The following is a 27,048-nucleotide window of genomic DNA, read 5'->3' as shown; positions in this document are numbered from 1 at the left end:
TCCGTCATGGCTGCAGCATTTTCGAGCTACCATGCAAGCTACGGGGAGCTCTCTGTGCCTGCAAAATTTCTGATAATTTCCAGTTCACAAAAATTCCTCATACATAGAGTTTAGTAGGTCTTTTTAATTTTTCTCGAGGTGAAGGGACACACACAACATGCATACAAAATGCATATCCCCATTTGATCGATCTTCCATTGTTCTCCGCTGCCATAATCTGGGTATGTTTCAAAAATTGGATATTTTGGTAAGAAACAGATCTTTTGGCTCTGCTCTAACCAGAGAAGCACAGCCACCTGTTGGGCGCAGGATGCCACCGTTGGAAACTTATCCGAGAGCAGAGAATGGCGAGTAAATGGAACAGACAGCTGCCAGCTTCCCTGTGAGCAGAGCAGTTCTCTGGGAGGTGAAGGATGTTGGGTATTCCTCCAATTTGAAGGAAGTTTGGCTCAAATTGTATTGGGTTTTTATCGGGTTTTAATAGGTTCAAGGACCCACTTTTGTTAGGGTTTATTTTTCAGCAAACCAGCTGAGGAATAGTGTAGCAGATCAGTACAAAATAACAGAGAAGAGCAGCTGGAGATCAAACCTCGATCGGAACGTCAAACGAACTCCGATTGGGACGAAATTTTGACAGCAGCTTCACAACGCATGGGGCTAAGTTCTGAACAGTCAGAATTTCTATTCGACCTCTGTAGGTGCTGTTTCAGCTGACTTTGTGAACCACCCTGTGTGGGTGACGAATTTAGTGTTTGGGTGATCCAAGAGAGTGTTTCTCTTGAGTTTGGTGATCCAAGGGTTTACCCTTGATGAAAGACATTGTATAACCTTCATTCATAGTGAATCGTTGATTCGGAGTTGGTCCCGTGATTTTTCCCCACATCGGGGTTTTCCACGTAAAATTCTTGGTGTTCTTTTACTTTACTGCTTGTTGGTTGATTTGATTAGTTCCTATCTCGATTACACTAGTAGGGGAGGAAGATTAATCACTGCGTTATTATTTGGTTGAGTACATCCCTTCCCAACAAGTGGTATCAAAGCTTCGGGTTAGAGAAGTTTGAGTTTTTCCGGTGTTTTCGAGATGGAGGAGTCTACAGGATCTATGTTCAAGTTGAATGCAACCAACTACTCTATATGGAAGTGTCGGATGGAGGATCTTCTATTTTGCAGGGATTTGTACGATCCCATTGAAGGGGATTCCGCGAAACCCAAAGATAAGGATGACAAGACTTGGGAACGCACAAATCGGAAGACTATTGGCTTGATTCGGCAGTGGATAGACAATAGTATTTATCATCATGTTGCTCAAGAGACAAATGCGAAAGCTTTGTGGGATAAATTGACAAATCTCTATGCGAGGAAGACACCGCAAAATAAGGCATTCCTCGTGAAGAAGCTGGTTCATCTTCGTTACCATGATGGAGGTGATATGGCTGTGCACATGAGTAATTTTCAGGATATTATTAACCAGTTGACGAACCTAGAGATAATATTACCCGATGAGTTGCAGGCTTGTCTACTTTTAGGGACTCTACCAGATAATTGGGACACACTTGTGGTTGCATTAAGCAATTCTGCGCCAAACGGGAAGATATCGTTGGCCACGGTGACAGACAGTTTATTTAATGAGGAGACTAGAAGGAAAGGCACGGGAATTTCCATTCAGTCTAAAGCTTTGGTTACTGAACAACGAGGGAGAAGTCAAAGCAGAAATTTCTCTTCCAAGCATAGTAACTCACGTGGCAAATCGAGGGGTAGATCAAAGTCGAAGATGAGAAAAGGGGTCACTTGCTATCATTGTGGAAAAGAGGGACACTACAAAAGGGAGTGTAGAGCTCTGAAGAAAAATCAGAATGGCAACGGTGAGAGCAAGAAGGAAGAAGGCACTACAGCAGTGGCATCTGATGGAGAGACCTACATCGTTTGTGATGAAGCCTATGTGAATTTCACGTGTCAGGACTCTACTTGGGTTGCAGATACAGGTGCCTCATTTCATGTCACTCCTCATCAGGATTTCTTCTCATCTTACACTACCAGGGACTATGGTTATGTGAGAATGGAGAATGGACAATCATGCAAGATTGTCAGTATTGGTGATGTCTGTCTAGAGACCGAGCTTGGCTGCAAGTTGCTTTTGAAGAAGGTGAGGCATGTTCCAGAAATTCGCCTTAACCTAATCTCGACGGGTCAGCTTGATGATGAAGGCTACAGTAATGAATTTAGCAATGGGAGATGGAAGCTCTCCAAGGGTTCGTTGATTGTGGCACGGGGTTAGAAGACCGACACTCTCTACAGGCTGCGTGCCATGCACAATTCCGGTCAGGTTAATGTTGCTGAGGATTATCCTATCGAGCTATGGCACATGAGACTTGGGCATATCAGCGAGAAAGGTATTCAAATTCTTGCTAGAAAGCAGTCTTTGCCCGTTAAAGGTATGCACTTGAGCACTTGTGATCACTGTTTAGCTGGTAAGCAGATGAGAGTTTCTTTTGTTAGAAGTCGTCCCTCTAGATGCGATCATATACTTGATCTTGTGCATACTGATGTTTGTTTCATGTCGGATAGATCTCTTGGTGGTGCTCTCTATTTTGTGACCTTTATAGATGATCACACCAGGAAGGTTTAGGCTTACCCTATGAGAACTAAAGATCAGGTGACTGAGATTTTCAAGAACTTTCATGTAGCAGTGGAAAGAGAAACGGGCATGAAGCTAAAATGTGTCAGAGCTGATAATGGTGGTGAGTATAGGAGTCCTTTCGAGAACTATTGCAGGACTCACGGTATCAAACTTGAGAAGACGGTACCGAAGACACCATAGCAGAACGGGCTTGCAGAGAGGATGAACTGCACAATTGTTGAGAGAGTTCGTTGTATGCTTTCTCAGGCGAAACTGTCTAAATCTTTCTGGGGCGAGGCAATGAGGTCAGCGGTTGATCTTATTAATCTTACACCGTCAGTTGCACTTGATGGAGATGTACCCCAGCAGGTGTGGATCGGCAAGAAAGTATCATACAAGCATCTCAGAGTCTTCGGGTGCAGGGCATCTGTTCACATTCCTCGAGATGAAAGATCAAAACTTGATGCCAAGGCAAAACAGTGCATCTTCTTGGGTTATGCACATGAAGAGTTCGGGTACAGGTTTTGGGACCCTGATAGTAAGAAGATCATCAGGAGCAGGGATGTTGTCTTCTTTGAGGACCAAACAATCGAGGATTTGCAAAAGTTAGAGAAGGCCAGAGTAGGCAATCCTCACGAGATCTCTATTCCTGTACCGGTTGATGTAGAGCATCCAGTGGAAGAGGTACCTGGTGAGTATGAAGAAACCATGACTGGGAGTGAGATTCCTCAGGTAGATGATGATGTGACTACGGATAATACATGCTCGCAGTTACAGTTAGAGCCTGCAGTTCTACTTAGACGATCTGATAGAATAAGACGACCATCTACAAGATATCCGCCTCATGAGTATATGCTACTGACTGACGGGGGAGAACCTGAGTGCTATGGTGAAGCTGTGGCACATGAGCACAAGGAGCACTGGTTGAAGGCGATGAATGAAGAGATGAACTCCTTGTCTGAAAATCACACGTATGACCTAGTGAAGCTACCGCAAGGTAAGAGAGCATTGAAGAACAAATGGGTCTACAAGTTGAAGACAGAGAACTCGCGACCTCGATACAAAGCTCGACTGGTAGTGAAAGGTTTCAACCAGAAGAAAGGAGTTGACTTCGAGGAGATCTTCTCGCCCATTGTCAAGATGTCATCGATCCGAGTTGTTCTCACACTGGCAGCTAGTCTGAATTTGGAGATCGAGCAGCTCGATGTAAAAACAGCTTTCTTGCATGATGATTTGGAGGAAGAAATATATATGGAGCAGCCTGAAGAATTCCGAGTTAAAGATAAGGAGCATTTGGTGTGCAGGCTGAGAAAGAGCTTGTATGGGCTTAAGCAAGCACCTCGGCAGTGGTACAAAAAGTTTGACTCTTTCATGTTGAGCCATGGCTACACACGGACAACTTCAGATCATTGTGTGTTCGTAAAACAATTCTTGGATGGTGATTTTATCATTTTACTGTTATATGTGGATGATATGTTACTTGTTGGTCATGATATGAGCAAGATTACAGAATTGAAGAAAGAGCTCAGTAAGTCCTTTGCCATGAAGGATTTGGGACCGGCAAAGCAGATCCTTGGAATGCATATTTCTCGTGACAGATCAAGTGGAAAAATTTGGCTTTCTCAAGAGAAGTACATCGAGAAGATTTTGGATCGGTTCAACATGGGTAATGCTAAACCAGTTTCATCACCACTTGCTTCTCATTTCAAACTTAGCTCGAAGCAATGTCCTACAAGTGAGAAGGAGAAAGAAGAGATGAAGAAAGTTCCTTACTCATCAGCTGTAGGAAGTTTAATGTATGCCATGGTCTGTACAATGCCAGATATCGCTCATTCTATTGGTGTGGTTAGTCGTTTTCTCTCCAATCCAGGGAAAGAGCATTGGAATGCAGTTAAGTGGATCCTGAGGTATCTCAGAGGAACATCCAAGGTGTGTTTACACTTTGAAATTGGTAAGCCGGAGTTAGTAGGCTACACGGATGCGGATATGGCAGGAGATATCGATTCCCGGAAATCCACTTCGGGATACTTGTTGACTTTTGCAGGGGGAGCTATCTCATGGCAATCAAGGCTTCAAAAGTGCATCGCTTTGTCTACAATGGAAGCCGAATACATTGCGGTGACCGAAGGTTGCAAGGAGATGTTGTGGTTGCAAAAATTTTTGCAGGAGTTGAGCTTGAAGCAAGAAAGGTATGTTCTACACTGTGATAGTCAAAGCGCCATTCACCTTTGCAAGAATCCTACTTTCCATTCGAGGTCGAAGCATATCGATATCAAGTTTCATTGGATTAGAGATGTGTTGAAGTCCAAGCTGGTGAAGCTAGACAAAGTGCACACTGATGAGAATGGAGCTGATATGATGACAAAACCTCTCGCTAGGGAGAAATTTCATGTTTGCCGAAGTATAGCCGGTATGCTCGAAACTTCCAAATAGTCGGGAGGGGGATTTTGTTGGGTATCCCTCCAATTTGGAGGAAGTTTGGCTCAAATTGTATTGGGTTTTTATCGGGGTTTAATAGGCCCAAGGACCCACTTTTGTTAGGGTTTATTTTTCAGCAAACCAGCTGAGGAATAGTGTAGCAGATCAGCACAAAATAACAGAGAAGAGCAGAGCAGAATTCGGATCAACAGGGGCAGCGCGCAGCTGGAGATCAAACCTCGATCGGGACGTCAAACGAACTCCGATTGGGACGAAATTTTGACAGCAGCTTCACAACACGTGGGGCTAAGTTCTGAACGGTCAGAATTTCTATTCGACCTCTGTAGGTGCTGTTTCAGCTGACTTTGTGAACCACCCGGTGTGGGTGACGAATTTAGTGTTTGGGTGATCCAAGAAAGTGTTTCTCTTGAGTTTGGTGATCCAAGGGTTTACCCTTGATGAAAGACATTGTATAACCTTCATTCATAGTGGATCGTTGATTCGGGGTTGGTCCCGTGGTTTTTCCCCATATCGGGGTTTTCCACGTAAAATTCTTGGTGTTCTTTTACTTTACTGCTTGTTGGTTGATATGATTAGTTCCTATCTCGATTACACTAGTAGGGGAGGAAGATTAATCGCTGCGTTATTATTTAGTTGAGTACATCCCTTCCCAACAAAGGATCAGCGCAGTAGCATGAACAGGAAGGATCCGATTACAAAATGCTATAGATCAAAGGGGAGGGAGGCGGTTGCTAGTTGAGCTACCCGCTTTATAGGTGTCTAGAAAACGTAGTCTCAGCCTCAATAATATCACCATTACATACATACGGTAGAATTCATTCCAACCATGGATCATATTCATGGTCAACTATCATCTTAATCATCCTCACCATCACCGTCACCATCCTCATCCTCATATCATCATTATCATAACTCCAGTCATCATAGACTAGGTGGAAAAAAAAGTGAATTTTCTCAAAATTTAGGGTTTAAAAATTTCAAAGTGGATTTTCTCAAAGAGTTAAAGGTCTGTTTTGAATTAACATAGGTGAGTTCAAGTAATTCGACACTTATTTCCCTAAAATAAAGATTTTGGGTTCAAGTCTCATGAATGGAGAAAATTCATGATTGGGAGAACTTTGCCATTATTAGGCTGACCTTGCTCAAATCTGGATTAGGTGCCCATCCACTTTCAACAATTCGAATATAGTCGGTGCAAACAAAAAAAAAGGTTCCAAATTCAAAATATCCATCAAAACAGGTGATCATTTTCTTAAAGCCAAAATGCCAGCAGCTTCTCTATAAGCACAACCACATATTTAAAAAATTGAGTGTTGCGATAAAAATAAGTCAACGCAAGTGCACGTTATCGAACTAGTAATATAAAGTGAATAACAATATTGTCCCACAGACAATGATCTAGGTCTCATTAAGTACCAAAACCGTTACAACTAGCTTTTATCCAGATGATCGAATTTTGATAAGTGAATTAAACTAAATCTAAAAACTAAAGTTACGAGATAAAATAAACACGAGTAAAATTGATGAAGATGAATCTAGGACTATCAATTTCCCCTAGTACCTTATACAGAATCGATCATTCTCTCTCTATTCTATCAAATTCATGAACTACAAACCTAGGGTTCTATCTTCTTTCTGCCCCTCTTTCAAGCGTCGCAGAAACGTACTCCCTGTATCAAATTAACCACTTTATTCTTAAGCAATTAATAAGTGGGTAGATCATTAATCATCAACCCTAATCGGCCACCTAAGGTATTAAGGTATATTCCTATCATTCTCACGAATTAGTCAGCTTTTCAACTCAAACTAAATCTTAGGCTATCCTATCCACGGCTTAACCCAGAATCCTCTCTCGAGTTCATCTAGATTTCCTGATCAATTCAACTAGTGGCCAATTAATTGAAAGCATTAAGATCGAGATAAGATAGGCAATTCAATTGAATTCAATAGGCATAGAGAAAGGAATTCACAATTCTATATAAAAGTATTAGGTTCCATTGAAGCCTAGATAAGGGAGTTTAGCTCATGATCGTAACGTTAAACATAAAATCAATGGAAGAAAACATAAACCTGATAACAAGGATTGGAAGAGAAATTAGATAGAATGATGTAGCCGGTTCTTCAACTCAAGCCACGGTCCTCACAATCTCGATCTCTACCTCAAGCTTGCTCTCAAAGGTCCGTTTTCTCCCCCCTCACTATGTTCTGCCGTTCAGGCCCTCTTTTCCATTCCTAATCTCCTCTATATTCACGTCCAAAATCCTCTCAAAGCTATCCAAGTAAAATTTCCAAATTTAAATCATTTAGAATAAAATCCGTCATCTCCAAAGATATCCACCACCTATTAGAGAAATCAAAGTATCTTTATATTTGTCAGCATCTCGTTTTGGTCCACCGGATTTAGAAAAGGACATCAACAGAGTCCTTGACCATGACCCTGAAACTATAACAAAAGAGGACCTTGCATACCTCAAATTACTATTCACAGCCGGGTCAATAGGGGTCAATCAGACAACCCTAGGGCATGACAATAGAGAAGACCTCAGGGTTTCCCTACAGATCATAGAGAACAATCGGAGAGCTCAAACAATACCTGACCTAGGACCACAAGAAACCGGCTCCTGCAAAACTATTCATTGCCGACTCACCGACCATCATAAGGTATTCAATAAGAGCTCTAAAAATCCCTCATGATGCCAAACTGGTGAAAAACACATCCGAGCATATTTCGCAAATGATCTGCTTAAACCAGGACACCCCCGAGCATTCGTAGACGGCCTTTCCAGCGAGACTCCCGAGTGATCGGCTCATCAGGCAAATCGAGGATGTCCGAGAACAGGCCTAGCCATATTCAAGGGTTCTCATGATCATGGAGCATGCTTCAGACTGTTCTTCAGAAATCATATTCATCTCCTAAGTAACTCCCGAGTAGAAAAAAAAAATGTGGCCCATTTCGACGAGAATCTCTAATCGAAGACCTCTTGGGTGAAATGTTAACACCTGAGGTTTGGTCTGGGCAATCCTAGGGACCCCAAGAACCTTAGAGGTCATTTCAGTTTGGACTGCACAAATCATCCGGGTTTCCCGAGTGGTTCCAAAAGGGTCACAAATGCCTCTCGACAAAACTTTGGGATCCGTTTTCGACATACGGAGAACACTACGATCTCCGCGCACCTTGAGATACTCATGAAACAATTAGAAAAGTCCGACTGTAGATTCCTGGGACGTCTCCGGTTCCTTATTTGTGGCGAATGCCACGGAGTCAACTGTTCCGCCTTAACGACAGAATATATTACAACGACTGGCACAAAATGCAGACACACAAACCGTCGACAGAAATGATTAACTTTGCTCAGATCATCCCAATCGAGCAAAATCGAATCCCGAGCCCTAGGGCTCTCAAGTCATCGACCTAAGAGGAGCATGTCGATATTAGGCTCGTTGGAATTCTCTCCTCGCCAACATCAACAAGGCGCCGTCCATTCGGATCACAGAACCCAAACGCACCCTCGATCGGACCCGAGCATCTCGATTCCTTTCTTCCATTCAATGGGACCCACACACATCTCCTATCCACCCATCACATCCTTTCTTCTCATTTCTCCCATCTACTTTCATACACCTATACACCATCCCCACATCTACATACAATTCTACCATCCATCAATCCTCAACATTCTATCATCTTCCAATCCCTCCTCCTCTAATCACAACTCATAAAAATCATCTTCTAACCAATCACCATCCACCTTATCTTCTTCGTACCCACCACCATACATACATACATATATAACACATCTCCCATCCACTTATCTTCTTCTCCCATCCACTTTCATACACCTCTACAATCTCCACTTCTCTAATCCCCATCCAACACCTCACCATACAACCTCCATCTTCTTCTTCAATATACCAAACACAACCACCATTCTTCAACCAATCTTCAATTATCAACTTCTCTCTCTACAATTCACTCACTCTCTAACTTTTAAGCTGTCTTGAAATTCTCTCAAGCCTTATTCATTCTTCTCAATTCCAAACCTTGGCCAGCAGCTCCACAAGGCCAAAACCGGCCTAACTTTGTCAGAAGACCACATGGTTTTCTAATGGCCGCTTCTCGACTCAAACCAAACTCGAAACAAACCACATATCCCACATGTTTCAACCTCCCGAGTCAATTGGTTATGTCATTTTCTACATTTGAAGCCTCCATCATGCCATTCCAGCTCTGACCAGTAGCCGCACCTCCCTCAAGTTTTCTCGGTTTTCTGGTGAATGCTTCCCAACTCAACTCAAACTCGAAACAAACTACATATCCCATATGTTTTCGACCTCTTGAGTCTATTGTCCATTTTTCCATTTGAACCTTCCTACAGCTCACACAGCTGCTGGTCATTAGCGTCTATCTCGGGTTTTCCCGATTTTCGACAAGTTTTCTTCCTCCACGACTAAGGAGAGTCGTGCCCACATCCTTAGACAAGTCATCCATGACCCTCTCTCTTCCCTTGATAAGGAAGTCACGGTCCAAGAGCCATTCCACCGAGCACAACCACCTCTCGAGCCTCTTCTCCTCTCGGATTTCCATTTTCTCGGTTTTCTTTTTCTTTCTTTCGGGGTCAAGACGGGGACTAGCAGTTCGAGTGCCACCCCAGTCAGTGTCCAAGAGTCCCTTGGCTGCCTCGAGCCACCGTGAGCTGTGACCGGTCACAGCTGCCTCTTCCTCCCCATCCAACCGGGTTTAGTCGCGGCCCCACCCGAGCCTCGCCCAGGTCACCTAACTTCCTTGTGCCTCCATTGACCCACCGAGTGTCCAAACCACACCCTGAGGCATAGGTATAACATCCCAACACTTAGAGGAGTAGGCCTTTGAAATTTTATCGCACTTATGAAGAGATAAGGAGGAGATCAGAGTTGGGGAGCCCATGAGGACTTAAGTCGGGTCAAGAGGAGGTCCTGGCCAACACAAATGGATTCGGTCCAGCCCTCTTCCCAACCTTGCTTTCGTCCAAAATGGACTCCTTAACCCCGATTTGACATTATTTTCATGTTTATCGCATTCCCGAGTTATCCCATTTTTCGTGCCGGCACCGTTTTATCGATTCATGTTTAATATCATGTCATGTATCTATTCATGTGTGTTGCATGAGAAACGGAGTCAAGGAGACCATCTCAGACCCGAGTCGAGTGGAGAAACTCTCGGCCAACCCGTGAGGGTAGGGCCGAAACCCCCTCCCCCGGTTCGGGTCCATAACATTATCTTTTCCGTTTCGGCTTTATTCCATGTTTTTTCGCATTCCCCATTATCATGGCGGTACCAGTTTCGTATATATTTATTTAATGTTGTGTATGATCGATGAGGTATGCAGGAAACGGTCAAAATCGAGGTCAAGGAGGACACCTCAACCTGAGTCGGGTCAATGGGACCTCTCAGTCACATCCATGAGCGCGGGGCCGAAAGCCCCTTGAACCATCTCGGGTCCATTGTGCCCTCCCCTTCCTTCAGCATGGGGCTGATAGGCCCGAAGGGCCCGATTGTGCCCCGCGTGGTCCAAACATGGTTTGAGTGGCCTCGATTAGGCCGGCCATGCCTCTTTTTTTTTCAAAATTAAAACCGAACTAAAGAATATTTTATCCTCGATCAAAACTTGATTTGTCTCCATTTTTTGTAATTAAATTCTGTTTCTATGTGAATGAGTCAAATCTCAGTGAGGATTAGATGGAATAGACCCAAATGTATTAGTCCTGGGATCACCATCCTTAGTTAAAATACCTCTTGATATTTGGTGAGGATTAGGGTGAGATTACAAGAAAAATCAAGTGAATTTCTTCGGGATAGACCGGGTACAAGAGAATTGGCCCAAGGGCCCTTTTTTCTTTATTTTCGATCAATATTATGTAAGATCCCGGTCCTAATACAGATGAGCGATGAGTGACACGAGAGTTGGACCCAAATGGGTTGGCTTCGGTTCATGGCATGGCCCAAAAGAATTAAAACCAGTTAGATATGGGATAATCCTCTCGATCCAAACGAAAACCGGTAAAAGATGCATGTAGATCAATATAAGTGCCCATAATTGCACTTAGGCATCATGACATGGAAAACTAGGATAAGATGCATCTTACTTATCAAAAGGATATATGCATCTTAGGCCCACATCTACATAATGCATTATGCAATTGAATAGGCTTAACGACTAGTTAAATACACCATTCGTGGAATAGTGAATGGGGCCTTCTAGAGGCCCATTATGCATTACGGGCCATGCATTGGGTCCAAGTTCACCCGCTTGGTCCAATCCTCTCGATTTGGAGTCAAAATCACGAGAGATGTACGGTAAACAACTAAAACATGATAACTCGTAAGCAAGTGGAGTACCCCCGAATCTAGATCTCTGTTTCGGGACCTTCACTCTAAAAGTCTAAGAGGTATCGTATCATATTCCCTAAACTCAGGTATCACTTTCTCAAACCTTAAACCGAAAAGTGACGACTCCTTCCCCCATCATATACATGTCCCCCAATTTACTAAATTGCCAATCGGATACGGATCTGCACAACTGCAGCAACAACAACTTCTTAATAAATATGAATAATAATAGTTAATTATCCATTATCTGCAGACAGAGAGGTAATTTTCTTGAATAGTTTGAAAAGATAGAAAAGAATCATCCCCTTCCCATTCGTCTCCCCAAAATGAGAATCCTATAAGCCTACTATATGTTGCCTTCTTTCACTTATTTGCAGCCCTGTCCTTCCTCTGTTCAATCATCCTATGCAGACTGCCTACTTGCAAAGATGAACTTGAGAACTGGAGATGTCCCAAGACGAACTAGAGAACTCATCTCTTGTGCAGATTGTACAGTCATAAGTCGCATTAGCCGACCGACCTTTCTCACTTCTTTTGATACTATACAGAAGCGGATGAGAGTTTTCTTATTCTCCCCAAGCAGTTGTCAGTTGGCCTCGAATGGGGCAGATACCGAACTGGGCAATTGGGATTGACGCGGTCTAGCCTGCATGGACAGATGACAGCATTAGCTTACGTAATCGATAAATGTTGGAGAGGAAGTAAGGTTTTCTTCTCATTCTAGCATCGGATCAAGAAACCACAGAGATGGTTTCAAATTAGCGATGCAGCGGTTTCAAATTAAAATCAGATCAGAAATATATGCATAGAAAACATTTAGAACACTTCAAACAAAAGTTTTATCTGAAAGCGCAACACTGCACGGTTCGTCTATTTTCCGTCAGTGGATGCACGCTGGAAACAACACTGTCATGAATGAGAATAGGAAAATATGCAATTGTAAATCAAATTTTCTTGGTTTCCTGGAACCAAATAGAATAGATTTCTGCAATTGTCATCTTTTTAAAGGACCTCTAAACCAGTAACTCACCGATAATTAAGAAGGAAATGATGGAGAAATATAGCAATCTCAAGCTTAGCTAGATCGTTCCCAGGGCACAGCCTACTACCCGCCCCAAAGGGAAGGAAAGTCCCAGCTTTTGTTGTATGACCCTATAAATAGCATCTGGGATACATTAGAATTCTGCGACGATGTTAAAACTTCGAAAATTCAAATCAGGGGAAATATGTGCAACTTACATCCCATCGGGAAGGATCGAACTCCTTTGGGTTCGGATATATTGCAGGATCCAAATGAACAGTCCTAAACCATACCAACACTTTCCATCCTTTCGGAATTACATAACCTGACAGAGACGAAATATGCTCTCTCAAAACAAAGTGCCTAAAAAGTGGAATTACCTTCTTCAATACCAATTCCAAGCAGATTGCATAAAGCAAAAGAATGAAGATAGAGTCGAGTTAGAAGAAAACTGACCGTTTACATTAACATCTGATTTTGCCTCCCGGAAAACCACGAGTGAGAACGTAATTATGCGAAGCGTCTCATCAATTACCTTCAAAACATTGAAAAAAGTCTCAGTTTTCGGTCAGAAGGAAGACAAACCAGAGTTTCAGTACTGATGAATCTGAAATCAGACACATTTTACCTGAGACAGATACTCCATTTCTCGGTACTCTTTCAATGTCAAACCCTTCTGAGTCGGCGGCCTCTTCTTCAGTATCTTTTCTTGCTCAGCCTATTGGTTACATTCAAAGTAAAATATCCAACTCAAGCAAGTAGTAACGATATTTTACCGGTAATTTCATGGTTACGATGGGGTTTATATGTAGAAATACCTTTGCTTTCTCTAAGATTTGGGGATGTTGTTGAAGGAAAATGGTGGCCCACATTATGGTGTGGCCTGAGGATTCGTGGCCTGCATTTAAGTACATCAATAGGACATCAATGATCTCCTCATCGCTCAGCTTCCGGCCATTCTCATCCTTGATTTCTAACAACGCATCCATCATGTCCTTCCTTTCCTTTGGAATGTTCTGATCCTTCTGTTTTCTTCGATCATCCACTATCGACTGAAAAATCGCCACAAGTTTTTTCCGAGCCTGAAATTATTCAGAATTAGTTTCCAAAATCATAAATACACTAACAATAGCTTCTGCTAAAGAGATCCCAGAGCAACTAGGGATGCTATTGAAGCCACGCACGGTCATCAAGCAAACTAATGAGTAACTGTTGAAGCGAAAAATCGCGTAAACCCATGCTCAACCAAAGATCAAAACTTTACCTTAAGTGCTCGGTGATAGGCAAATCCAGGAAGATTGATCGCCATGGCTCTGACTCCATAATTAAGTGTGGTGTATTCCCTCTCTAGCGTCTCCATCACAGGTTCACTCTCAGAGCTCAGAAAAATATACATGATTATCTGAAAAGTAAGCTTCCGGAGTTCGGTCAGAAACTCGATCTCCCCCATCCTAGACCACCTCTCCAGTGCTGATACCACATTCTCTTGTATGTATTCCATGTAAATGGACAGCGCTTCATGCCCGTTCACAGGGGCTGCTGTCAGTTTCCGGAGCCGCTTGTGCTCTTCAGCTGAAATCGCAATGAAGGATTTCTTTCCGATCAAGTTTACCGTTGAGACGGGCCAGCCAGGCTTGAATTTCTCATCATCAATTAACACCTTTCGGCACGACTCGGGCATAGTCACAATCACGCTTGGGCTCCCGAACATGAAGGCCTTGTAAATTCCAGTTTGTCCAAATCTGCAAAATCCAAGCCATCAAGAGCAAATCAAATTTTGTCTGTTTTCAACTAGGCGGCCAGATAATCAAATTCAACCAAATCAATAAAACATCACCAAATTCATCATTTGAAAAATCCCTGCAGTTCATTCAACATTTTCATGTCAGTCAACATTCTGATGCACCTCGAATGACTATCCAACGAGAAAAAGACGACAAGAACTAGTAAAACCACATTTAAATCAAACACATTACGAACGGCCTGTTTGCACTGATTGGGGTGGAGATTCACTTGACAACCTGAGATGGCCACTTCAAAAGAAACACTTGGGAAAAAGGTTGTTACCTATGCATAAAATCTTCAAGAGATGTAATGAATTACAATGACTGATTGGATAGGTCATAGGGTGAGGTAGCACAGATTCCTCAGCTTGCCCAAACAAAATAGCCCCTTTAGAAAAAGCCTCTCCCCATCTCCCCCTTTTTTTTAAAGAAAATTTTCAATTCTTTTATCTATTATTTTTATTTTTATGTCTTTCGCTAAGGTTGAAAGGTGTTCTTGATTGAGTATGGGAAGCAACTCATTCTCTCCCTTTGAAATATGCAAAGTGGAGCTTCGTGGTATGGACAACTACGTATATGGTCCCCACCATCTATTGGGTCTAGGGGACTTCTTTTTTGCACAGTCTTTTTATCTTTTGCTGTAATTATTTAAGCATAAGGAAATCTCCTTTTGCTTCTTTATTCCCCAAATGGATGATAGACAAAACGGAGAGACAAGAAATAAAGGCGTTTCTATAGTGCACAAGAGGATCCACAGCACACAAGTATAAACAAAAGGAAAAGAAACAAAGTTCATGTGGGCACTGCCCATCTAAAGAGCGGCAACAACTCTACTACATCAGGTCACACTGGTACATGAAAATGAAATGAAATGAACGTCTCATATTTCTACTGTGATAATTCGTACTTGATGGTTGGAATGGGCATCCCATTAGCACATTCCTTGTTCTTTAACTCGATCAAATGGGCATTCCATTCATTCTGAAAAAGTTAATACTAGCGTTCTTCAAACGGCTCATTCACATTATTGCGTTGCAGAAATATCTACTATAATTGAAGAATAAATTCAAGTATCGGTTAACCGCTTCTTACAGATGGACACTGAACATACTACTGTTTGCATATATATTGTAACAGTGCATAATATATAATTTTCATTCAGCCAGGTTCTAGAAGGCATAATCTAGAACTATTATAGCAAGGCTATTATTTTTTATCATTAAGCATGTACCCAGAACAATAATCAAGGCCAGCACGGACCATCCAAGTGACTATGATCTGATATCAGAGTGAGATATGTCCCTTTGGGTGTTTTTCCAAAGATAATAACAGTGGCTATTAATTCCATTGTAGAGAATGACTTCTTAAGCGACTGGCAAACTGCAAAGCAAACAAAGGACAGAGAACCTTTGGGAGAGAAAACTGAGAGGTCAAAGAGACAACTTCTTCCATTAGTTTACTAAAAACGAGGTTGAAATAGAAAGACAACTGAAAAAACAAAAGTATCAGAACGTTCAGAGAAGTTATGGATGGAAAGATAACTGTTTTTTTGGTGGGGAAAAGAAAAGAAAAAAAAATGAGGTTTGGATTAGAGGCTCGATCACCACACGAAGGCCGTTGCAGCTATCTTCACAGGAGACGATCCATCATCAAAGCACTGGGGATTAATAAAAAGTAAGTTTACATGCACTCTTTCAAATCAAGAATACCCTCCGATACACAAGTCTGGTTTCGATGGACAAGTCTGGTCGAGAACGCATGACTCATGCCTCACGGGTCACTTGGGGTCGAGATCAAGAGTCTATGCACTTTTCAGGAGCCTCAAGAAAATAATAAGACTCTTGCTCTTTCACCACAGTACTATTATTTCTCTGATTCTTTTTATAATTTTATTATTTATTTGAATACCTAAAAAAAATTATAAGTAAAAAAAGAAAAGTTAATTATCAAATAACAACACACTTACTATTTAGCATTTCTTTTAAAATGAGTTTCTTCTTATCGAAGACCATGTGTCTATAGTATCTTATTATATTCAAAATGTCTTTAAGTTTTTTTTTTATTAATAACCCGTAAGAATCTTACCATTTAAACAAGAAATCTCACAAACGGTCATCCGATAGATTGCGACGTCATACATGTCACTGTGAAATTCCACACTTTTTAAAAAATGCTGCATTATGGAAGTTAAACACCACTATATGTAATCCCACTAACGTCCAAATCATTCGAGAAATATTTTATCAATCAGAGTGGGGCCCTAGCAGGGACATCTAATGCCTCCGACAAGACAAAGGACATCTCATTCCCACAAAAACAATATCTTCTTTGGAAAATTCTGCGTAGCAATAAGCATAGACAGATAACCCCATTTAAGATCATATGGTTTTGCATTGCAACCTAAAAGATAAAAGCCTTTTTTCTGAGGCTGACATGAAAGCGACCCCATTGAAATCCGGCACATCACAACTTTTTCATCTTCCTCATTTATTTATTATCGGCATGTTACAAATATGCCCGTGTGCCCAGAAAAGGATAGAGGGCCGGGAACGAGAGGGCGGCCATCCGAATAAAATTAAACATAAGATTTCATGATTTTGAGAAACTCTATAGACCTAGATTTCCAAATCTGAGAAAAGCTTTGTCGCGGTTTGGCATTTAGCAGAAGTATAATTGACAGACAAATTTATTTTCTCCCTTTTATGGTGTAAGTGATGAATAACTAACCAAATATAAAAGAACACAGATTATGTCATGGGGTGGGAAATGTGTTAATTTAAATAATAAGATAGGGATCAATCGATAAATTCAATCTTCCGGATCACACTGTTTCTACTTCTTTTTTCTTTTCTTATCTAGACTATATCAAATATACAAAAAACTTAATAGGCGCTAACTAATCCAGGTTCAATCCAGATCTATTTATTAAAGATAAATCTCTCTATTTACGGGATTCAGATTCGAGATATTACTTTTAAAAAAATCAGCGCCGAAACTTTTTCTTTTAGAATTCTTGTAATTTTCTTTTTCCGGAAGGAGGATAAATGGATCAGCTAGAGTGGGGATAGGAGAATGACGGTGCATAAGCAGAGTAAATTCAAGACTTTCGAATTCCGCTTTGAGATCAAGTTCTACTGCCCAATACTCATTCTTAATTAGGGGCTATCCAAAAGATTTGGTGCCTAACAATGAGGGGTTCGGGGCCTTCTACGGTCCCTGATTGTACGTAGCCTGAGGGGCAAATAGCATTCCCCCAGGGACAAAATGCCTATCAGAAAGGACGAGGAGGACTTCTCATGGGGGGTTAAATAATAATGTTTTCTTGAGTAAATTTCGGCCACCATCTAATTTGTGAAATAAGCAGTGACATATTTTCTTTCAAAAATTAGTCACACATCACCTTTTATTTAGTTGACGTAACACCAAAAGAATATTTACTTTGTCACATGAATCTCATGGCACGGAATTGTATAAACTGACCCGCTATATGATTTATTCATCTGAAACAAATCTGATCCAATTTAAGAAAAAAGGACATAACTAGCATGCTGTGTGGCTAATTTTGAAAAGAATGGTACCGCTGATCATTTTATAAATTATAGAGGATATTATCAAAATTTATTCGTGTTTTTTTGACAGGGAAAGAAGAAAACAAAGAACGCTCTCTGGCCATCTCTTCCTCTGCCTCTGGCCGGCGACCACGCCGTTCGACCGCCGTGCCAACCCAAGCGAGAGGCTCTCCTGGCCAATCGCAGTCCACAATGTTGTTCTCGCAGGACGACACAGCAGAGGTTTGACGGCGATATGATCAAGAAGACACAGAGAACCCCTTAACATGAAAACCCCAACTTTTGTTGTGTCATATAACCTTTCCGAGGTATGTGAAGGGGTTGTTTTGTTGTTTTGTTATCTTTGTCGTCTTGTCACTGACCAATTCCTTGGTTTTCATTGCACTCGGCATTTGCATACGTTGTGATCACATCATCCATTCTGCAGATTCTGGAAAATGCAAATCCTTTTGATGCTAAACCCAACTAGAGTTCACGAAAACGACGCAACCCGATAAGGACGCCTCAGTACTAAAATGTCTGAGCGAATTCACGTCAGTGAGCCTTATATTTCCCTAAAAACTTGCAAATTTTATGACCCTTTTACCCAATACCCACCGTTTTTTTTTTTCCCCTCTTGTTATGTGAATTGGTCGTCCGCGCAAATGAAAATGATGATGTTAAAAGGCGAATTGGAGCAAACCCGGAGACCGTGGAAAACAGAGGAAAACAGAGGAGAACGGACCTGGAGATGAAAGTGGACATGAAGGAATCAGGGTCGCCGGACTTGAAGGCTCTGAGGAAAGTCCACATGTTCCCGATGAACGGCCACCCGAGGTCCCCTGGAGGTAGCCACAGCCTCTTCTCCCCGAGCTTCCTCTCGTAAACGAAGCAATTCACCCTGCTCATACCCCAGAACAGGGCACCGAGGAGCCCGCTCACGACCGAAAGAACCAGGGCCAAAGTGCTCAACTCCATTGATGCGAATGAAGCTCTGTGTTTCGGCTTCTGTCTGGGCGGGGATGGGACGACAGAGGACAGAGATTTGAAGGAACAGAGCAGTGAAGGGCTCGTTCCTTACAAGGCAGGGGAAACCACAGACATCCCTCTCACAGTCCTCTTTGATATCGTATGTTTGCACACCCGTTCATATATATGTGTGTATGTATGTCCCAAGTTGGCCGTCATATATATGTGTGTGTGTGTGTCCCATGTTGGCCACAGAGACAGACATTAACAGTTTTTCTCATCTTGAGAGGGCAAATATTGCAAGACCATAAATAGAGCATAAAGGAGATTAAGAAAGGTCAATAAAGGTTTTTTTGTTCTGTTTTAATTTTTTCTTTTATATTTATTTATTTATTATTATTAATGGCCGGGCAAGAGCCAGTAAGGAAAGTAACAAGCTAGGTGTCATCGTATAAGCTATATGGTGCGTCATTTGTGCTTTCCTATGTCAAGAGTTAACAAGGTTTCTAGGTACCAATTATATCTACTCTACATAAATAAAATTATCTCGAAACCGAGGGCATTCCCACTACCTCTTCTACAGGCAATCTCATACCTGAATTCAAAGCCTAAACTATCTATCTCGATGAAAAATAGAGTAGGTTATCCTCTGTAATTTTGATTTGAGTTGTTTATTTCTATCTCGTTGGATTATAATTTTATCATGGTATATATCTTCTTCATTTTAATGAAATATCTTTCCCCATTGATTCTCTACTTTAATTGAGTAAGTATCTTTATTAAACATAGTCCTTTTATTGAAAGCATTACTAAAAGAATCTACTTAGAATTTGAAAGGAAAAAATGTTTTCCAGTTTTCTCTCTTTACAGAGAGATTAGAAGTCGCCTTTTTTCCTTCACCAAAATCCGACAACTATCTAAAAATACACAAACTATCAATTTGATATCAATATTAGCACTCGTCAATTTTTTTTCGTAAATTTAAACAGGAATTGTTAGCTACCACCCCTAGTCAGGGTAGCTAACAACCTCAATAGTCTCTACAGAGCCAGTGGTGGCCTTTGATGAGGCACCTATTGCTAGAATTTGAAAAAAAAAAGAGTAAATTCGAGGATGGAAGGAAGATGGGTCAGGGTGAGCCTCATTGACGGCCACCACCCCACAATCGGAGTCGCTGGCGACATATGTCGTCACAAGCGACCTCAATTAAGGGGCAGTAGCCACCGTTGAGGCCTTACCTATAAAATAAAATGATGTCGTGCTAATAATAATATCATTTTGATAGTTTGAATATTTTTAGGTAAAAAAAATATTCGTACTGGAATTGATAAAATGTGAAAAAATTATGATTTTTAGGTAATTAACCTAAACTTTATATTATATTATACTAGAAATATTGATCACTCTATTACTCGAAAAAAAGAAAATTATCTCAAAAAAACATTGATCATTTTAATTTTATTTTTTTATTACAAAAGAAGAGTTATGAGTTTAGTATAAGAAAATAGCCATTTAAAACAAAAATTAAAGGAATTGATAGTTCGATTGGCCAGAGTAGACTCCAAACCATCTTAGAAAGTCTCCAATCCTTCTGGTGCCCTCTCTTGGGGGAATAGTACTCGGAGATGAATGCGAACTAGTGATCTGCCCACATTAAATAAAAATTAATAAAAATATTCGGCAAAATTTGATGAACAAATTCTCGTATTTTGATAATTATTAAAATCGGACCAAATACTGAACCGATTGAGATATGGGTTCATGGCTATATGGATCTTATCGGAGATTCGATAGGTCGGATCACATGTCTAATTAAATAAAAAATAATGCATATAAAATTGAGAAAGACTATGATATATTAAATAGATATACAATAATTCAAATAATTGAAATAATGAATGAAAGAAATTTTTTTTATTGAAGTTGTTTCTTCCTTTATTGTACTTAAAGAGATAAAGAATTATCAAAGCAAACAAATACGGCTATTGCCTAAATGGCTAAGAGGCTAGACATGTGGCTCTTAGGGACATTGAGGTCATTAATTTAAATTTTCATGCATGCAATTTAATTTTTCAATAAAAGGAAACCTATAGAACCGGCCGATTCATATGGGTTTGTTGGGTTCAGTAAAAAAATTGCCCGGTTTAATGGGCTCATCGATCTAAAGGTGCAACTTCGATATTTAAGAGAACCGAACCAGACAAGGTGCCAGTTCCAATCAAATATGTTCGAACAGTCGGTCCGGTCCGATTTTAATAACACTGCTTTCATCTTTGAAAATTACCACAGTGAATATTGGTGTAAAATTGGATACCGTTAATTTATGGACAGTTTATAAAAAAATGTATGGGAGTTTTCTTCTTAGTATCTTTAGTGGGGTGTGCGAGTCCGAGGACCTTATTTTTTTCACAATACCTGGACCCTACTACTTTAAGTCCAGGAACCGGAGCCTACCTAGAACTTGTATTATACCACAGGTTATGGGTACCGTATTGAAACATGTAAATTTATTTGTTTCGTTAAATAAAATCGGAAAATGTCTCATCCCTAATCGGTAATCACGCAAAATAAAATGTTAACATAAATTTAGATTTTTCTTTTTTAAAATTAATGACTATATATTTTAAATGGAAAATGACACTAGTGATCCTAAATGTTTGTCATTTTTTGACATTGAGTCATAAAAGTTTGATTTCGGGAAATCAAGTCCTAAAATATTTGTAATTGGGGCAACAATGGTCCTTTCCGTCACTGCCATTAATCGAGCTGCCTACATGGACTTAACGGCGCCACTTTCGTCCATGTCGCCGTTAAATTACTGACGTGGCATGTAGGCCCCGAATGGAAGACCCGATCATTCAACCAGGCTCGTAAAACCCGAAAGCTCCCTCCTAGAATCAAGTCGGTTTGGGTCCGGATGTCTCATTCTTCACCCGACTCTCTCCCCATGCCCGAAACCCTAGCTTTGCTCTTCTCTTCCATGCAACCTAGAGCCACCCTTGCAAACCGCTGATCACGGGCACCGTAGCACTAGCAATGGCAATGGGGGGGGGGGGGGGGGGGGGGTGTTGGGAGGATGGGGGATGTTTCATTTCGCACTGCGTCTTCCATGTTGCTGCCCTTTATCGGTCTGTATTCCATCACAACTAACAGAGCGGAAGCAGCGTGTCACACGGAACAAAGATACAATGACGTCAATGCTTAATTAGGCATGGACACTATAGATGGTTTTCCTTGATGCCTTTTTCTTTTTCGCTTTCGCACCAGTTGGGTAGTCATCGATCAAAATCTTGAGACTTCAGCTGATAGTTCTATATAATTGAATAAAATCCAACCAAAACTTCTGCTCTTTTATTTCCTTTCTTTTTTGGACTAGGAAATTGCTCTTTGCTCTGGCTCATCTTCCATGTAATTCACTAAATGGGACAAGAGATCTGCTCTTCAACAGAAGGTAGATTCTCTCTCTCTTTCCTGCCGGATGCTTTCACTACTCGATGTTGTAATTTGTCCATATTTTTTCTTTTCTTCTGAAATTCAGTTTCCATTTTCCTGGAAATCAAACATCATTCCCGGAGATACCCCCATCATTTTCCAAGGAACCTCTTCCTAGAAGAGTAAAGCTCCGATCTTTCCTTCTCAACCTTTTGCTAAAAGGCCAGACATGGAAGAAAGAACAACAAGAGGAAACACAGATGTCTTTTGAGTGAGGCCACGGGTTGATCCATAAGGCCAATTGGGTTGATACTCAGGTTGATTCATTTGGCCACGGGTTGAAAGGATGATCCATGAGGCCACGCCATCATATTAATGGCCAACTGGACGAATTTAACGCCGTTAAGTCCATGTAGGCAGTTTGGTTAACGGTAGTGACGAAAATAACCATTGCTACCTCATTTACAAACGTTTTAGGACTTGATTTCCCGAAATCAAACTTTTAGGACTTAATGTCAAAAAATGGTAAACGTTTAGGACCACTGGTGTCATTTTTCCTATTTTAAATATATGAATATCTGAATATAACTATATATATATAATGAGGAAAATTATTATTAAGGTCCAAATATTAGTTCTGGATCCGATTCTGGACACCCTATATGCAATAATCGTAATTGGAACCGGTTCCTTATTTTAATACTCGGACTCTATCATATTTTCAATATGAGCTACTCGGACCCTACCTTAATAGGTAGATTCCGACCGGTTTCGGATATATCCGGTATCCGTGCACACTTCTAATCTTTAGTACATAACTCTACTTGGAAATTTTGATTTTCCGAGCAATTAAAGAGACTCAAAATTGCGACATGAGATTTCAACAAAAAGGGTGTTTCCTCCTTAATTCGCTCTGTGGCTTTCATATATTTATATTGGTACTAGAATAGCTTGCAAATATTAAATACTTTTTTGAAGATATCATCGAAGTACAATGAATAATGAAGGAATAATGAAGTTCCCACGCTCTACGAGTATCGGCATTATAAACCTCCTCATTAATTAATTGACCAAAAGGGTAATTGCAAATTCTATAATCTACAGTACACATATGACATAATTTCTTTTCAGAAGTCTAACGGGTCATGACTAATTCAGTTCGAACTGTGTTCGATCACTAAGAAATAAAATTCTCCCATATGGCATAATTTTGTTCTATGGTAAGTTCATACTAACTGATAAGTGCCGAATAACTCGGCTCAAACAGACGACTGTAGCCCAATCAATAAAACTAGGGCCCAAAGCCCACTTCATTTGATAAACGCCTACGGGGGACGGTTAAAGGTCGGGGACAGTATTTTTCGGTTGAAAGAGGGGGAGAAGCCCGAATACAAGTGGGGGACAGTATTTAAGTACAGGTTAAGTCCTTCGATCAGGGATATTCTGTCAGTCACTCCCATTATATTACTTGTCGTACAAATGGGAACGTCTATGGCTAAAATCAGTTTTTGCCGACGCAAAAAGGCAAAAAACAAAAAAAAAAAAGCATCTCTAAAGTGGTGACTGTTCTGATGCACATGGTGCGTCCGCTTAGGCCAATCTATCCCTAACAAATATGTGTCGGGAAATGCACTACATCCATTCGTGCATCGGCAAATCCATTTAAAAATAAATAAATAAAAAGATTTTCTGTTTACGTACTTGCAAAGGCATTTTTGAAAAAAAAAAAAACACTTAAGACAGTCAGCTGCCTTCGAGGAGATGAAGAGAGCTAACCAGCTGCTTTTAGGTTACCGATGGCAGAACCCAGAGGCAGCTGTTTGCCTCGTCTTCTTCCACTCATAAGCTGATAGCTGCTTGGGCCCTAAACCAGCTTGCTCAATAAGGTGGCCCCGATGGACTGAGATTGAGTAGTCACGGATAGGTTAGATGAGCTACAAATTTACAGATCCCACCCACCATTCGAGGAGAAAAAACATATTGAAGTCTCATCTCGGTTTACATCGTCAACAATACATACAAGAGTTGTGACAATTAAATCATATTGCCAACATGAAGATGATCAAAAGACGCATAGAGCAATCAAACGGCCACATCCAAACAGGATAAAGTTAAGGCACACAAAGAAAACCATGCGAGTGTGATCCTAGAGCCGAGGGTGGTATAGCTCGTTTAAGCACTCAATTGCAACTTCGAATGGCTGGGCAAACCTTGATTTGGCCAAAAATGAATGGATCGAACCGAATACTCAACCACCAGAAACAGAAACCCCTTTTGACTTAACAGATCACTAATCAGCTAGACTTCAACCGATACTTAACAAAATTGAGCTGAGCATGAAAAGCTAATTCTTCCATTGATGGTAAGAACAAATTCAATACATGCTCCTATATATAACATACTGGCCCAATATACATGAGTATGCTAATATACATACTAATATACGGAGAGGAGAATTCATTGATTCCCATCACTTATCCAATCTCTCCCGTAATAAGATTCTTAGAAGATATCGAAAAATTCAAAGGTCATTCCTTTTGCACAAAGTGACAGTCACTGGGGGAAAGAGTCAATTTTCTTCGAAACAGCGAGAAATCGAGCTCCGAGGATGGCAGTCCTGGAGCAAACAGAGGGAAAGCACCAGCACCTGGTTTTCTTGGCGGTTTTAAGCTTTTTAAAGCAGCTCTCTCTCTCTCTGTCTTTGTCTCTGTATCAAATTGTATAAGAAAGGAAAGTGCCGGGACTTGAAGGGCAGATGAGGAAGGAAGGAAGGAAGGAAAGAGAAATGAGAAAGAGCAGAGATGATAATGATGTATAGAAGAAGATGAGGAATAGGAGAAATGTGAAGAGAGATAAAAGCGAGAGATGAAGTATTTGAAATAGAGAAAAGGAGGAAACGAGAAGGGGAATCAATTTTAGATTTCTAATTTAAACCTTTCAAATTAATATTTCCGATGCAATTTTGAAATTTTTTCTTTGAGGTAAATATCCGTCAAGAAAGATCGGAGTAAATTACACAGTTTGTACAAATTTTATTATCAATGTAACACTTCGGGATAAACTTTCAAAAGTGTACCAATCGAATGTAAAAAATTTTAAAAATGTATCCATCAACTATATTTTGACAATTTTGAGGTAACAGCTTTAGATTTTAATGCCGTGGATCCTAGGTGGACGTCGACCTGTTAATCTCGATGATGTGGCTCTCGCATGACTGTTCACGTATCAACTAGCATTTTCATAATAAGAATCATTTAAAAATTATAATAAAAATAAAATAAAATTTAAAATTTAAAAACAAGTAAAGAAAACAAACATCATCAGATCATCACTTCTTCATCTTCTTCTCTCGCCCTTCCCTTGAAGAAACCCTACGTCATCATCACATCTTAACCATCTCAACCATCGGTGACTGCTCTTCCACCTATCTCCGCCATCTCCTTCTCGACCCTCTCCCTCTTCCTTCTATGAGTTGGGGTTTTCAGCATCTTCCACCCGACAATCTCTTCTCTCTGCAACCAGATCCAGGCAGTAAGAAGCGAGCCAGGGACATTGACGATGATTCCGACATGCTGGAGGTTGAGCAACCACCCCCGATTCGAGTGAAATTAGAAAAGAAAACAGAAAGGGAACCTAAGAGCATGGAGGAAGAAGAAGAAGAAGCAGCAGATCAGATGAACAGGCAAGGCAACAACCCCCATTTCAGATTCGACCGTCGACCAACCACCCCAAATTTCAGATCACCAACAACCCTATCTCAGAGACATTTTGCTCCCACCCGGTTCGAGATCTCAAGCCCATCTCTCCCCCACCCATCTCTGTTACTTAACCATCCCCATTCCAGATCGATTCTGTTGAATCAGAGAGAGAGAGCCGGCCTCCAGCCCGCCCCCGATTCGACTGACTAAAAAAATAAATAAATAAAGAAGAAAGGGAAGATGAGGAAGTGCGAGACAGAGAGAGAGTCGGCCATATTCCTTTGTGTCCTTCTGCTCTCTGCTGGTCCATCTTCTACTGTAGCTTTGCTCCTTCTTGCTCCCTTTGTCTCCCTTTTTTTTTTAAAAAAAAAAATTTCGATTGGAGATCTCAGTCGAGAGATCCGACTGAGATGACGCCTTTTTTTTTCATTTATTTGAGTATTTTAATTAAAAAAGTTAGTTTTTCAAATTTTTATTTTTAATTAAAAAATACTTATGTTATTTTGTCTTGATTATAATTTTTCGAAAATTATTTTTACCTTTATTGTAATTTATCTTATTTAATTTAAGTTATTTTAATTTGAATTTTATAATATATTATTTTCCTTTTTATTTATTTTTAATTTAGAAATATCACATTTGTCCTCCACATAAGAGCCACATCCGCAAATCATTATACGTCATTGCCACCTCAGTAAAAGTTAATATCGTTAGCTCAAAATTGACCGAATGCAGTTGATTATTACATTTTTTTTAAAAAAAAATTGTTCGAATGTTACACTTTTTAAAATTTGTATCAAAATGTTATATTAGTAATAAAGTTTGTACCAACAGTGTGATTTATACAAAAAAAAAATCTCAACTCAATAGATTGGCATCGGGAAAAATTAGGGTGTGTTTGGTTTTAAAAAATTTTTAAAACTCTAATCAACTCAACTCCACTTATCTTCAATTCAACAACACAATCATTGTTTTTTCCTTTGAAATTTTTTTAATCATTCAATTTAATTTTTAATATTAAATTCTCTCAATTATTTATTATTTTGTTCACAATTCAACAACACAATCATTACTTAATCATTACTTTATCTCAACTATTCATTATTTTTTTGACACTTTTTCTCATAATTCAAAAATATAATCATTACAAACCAATTAAAATTAAAATTCAAC

General features: G+C 40.3%; 1 protein-coding gene and 2 long non-coding RNA genes across 5 annotated transcripts; 1 reads left to right on the top strand and 2 right to left on the bottom strand.

The window, feature by feature from the left end:
- Positions 1–9,129: 9,129 nt before the first annotated feature.
- Positions 9,130–10,891, top strand: LOC116215658. The gene is made up of 2 exons (XR_004158509.1): positions 9,130–9,889; positions 10,423–10,891. It is a non-coding gene; the product is annotated as an uncharacterized LOC116215658 (long non-coding RNA).
- Positions 10,892–11,598: 707 nt separating this feature from the next.
- On the bottom strand, positions 11,599–19,072 carry LOC116215656 (ent-kaurenoic acid oxidase 1). 3 transcript variants are annotated; one of them, XM_031551455.1, is made up of 8 exons: positions 18,522–19,072; positions 13,709–14,186; positions 13,263–13,526; positions 13,073–13,162; positions 12,901–12,979; positions 12,663–12,769; positions 12,454–12,575; positions 11,599–12,069 (listed from the first exon to the last, which is right to left on the bottom strand). In XM_031551455.1, the coding sequence occupies exons 1-8, from the start codon at positions 18,752–18,754 to the stop codon at positions 11,964–11,966; spliced, it is 1,479 nt and encodes a 492-aa protein (XP_031407315.1). In that variant the 5' UTR covers positions 18,755–19,072; the 3' UTR covers positions 11,599–11,963. The 3 variants fall into 3 exon arrangements, with proteins under 3 accessions (XP_031407315.1, XP_031407316.1, XP_031407317.1); XM_031551456.1 differs by lacking the exon at positions 18,522–19,072 and adding an exon at positions 14,512–14,739; XM_031551457.1 differs by lacking the exon at positions 18,522–19,072 and adding an exon at positions 14,282–14,423.
- Positions 19,073–24,508: 5,436 nt separating this feature from the next.
- LOC116213056 lies at positions 24,509–26,285 on the bottom strand. Its single transcript, XR_004157991.1, has 2 exons — positions 25,811–26,285; positions 24,509–25,689 (listed from the first exon to the last, which is right to left on the bottom strand). It is a non-coding gene; the product is annotated as an uncharacterized LOC116213056 (long non-coding RNA).
- Positions 26,286–27,048: the final 763 nt, after the last annotated feature.

The sequence above is a fragment of the Punica granatum genome, chromosome 7, assembly GCF_007655135.1.
Source record: "Punica granatum isolate Tunisia-2019 chromosome 7, ASM765513v2, whole genome shotgun sequence".
NCBI lineage: Eukaryota > Viridiplantae > Streptophyta > Magnoliopsida > Myrtales > Lythraceae > Punica > Punica granatum.
The sequence above is the reverse complement of the archived record's forward strand: the minus strand, read 5'-3'. Positions and strand labels throughout refer to the sequence as shown.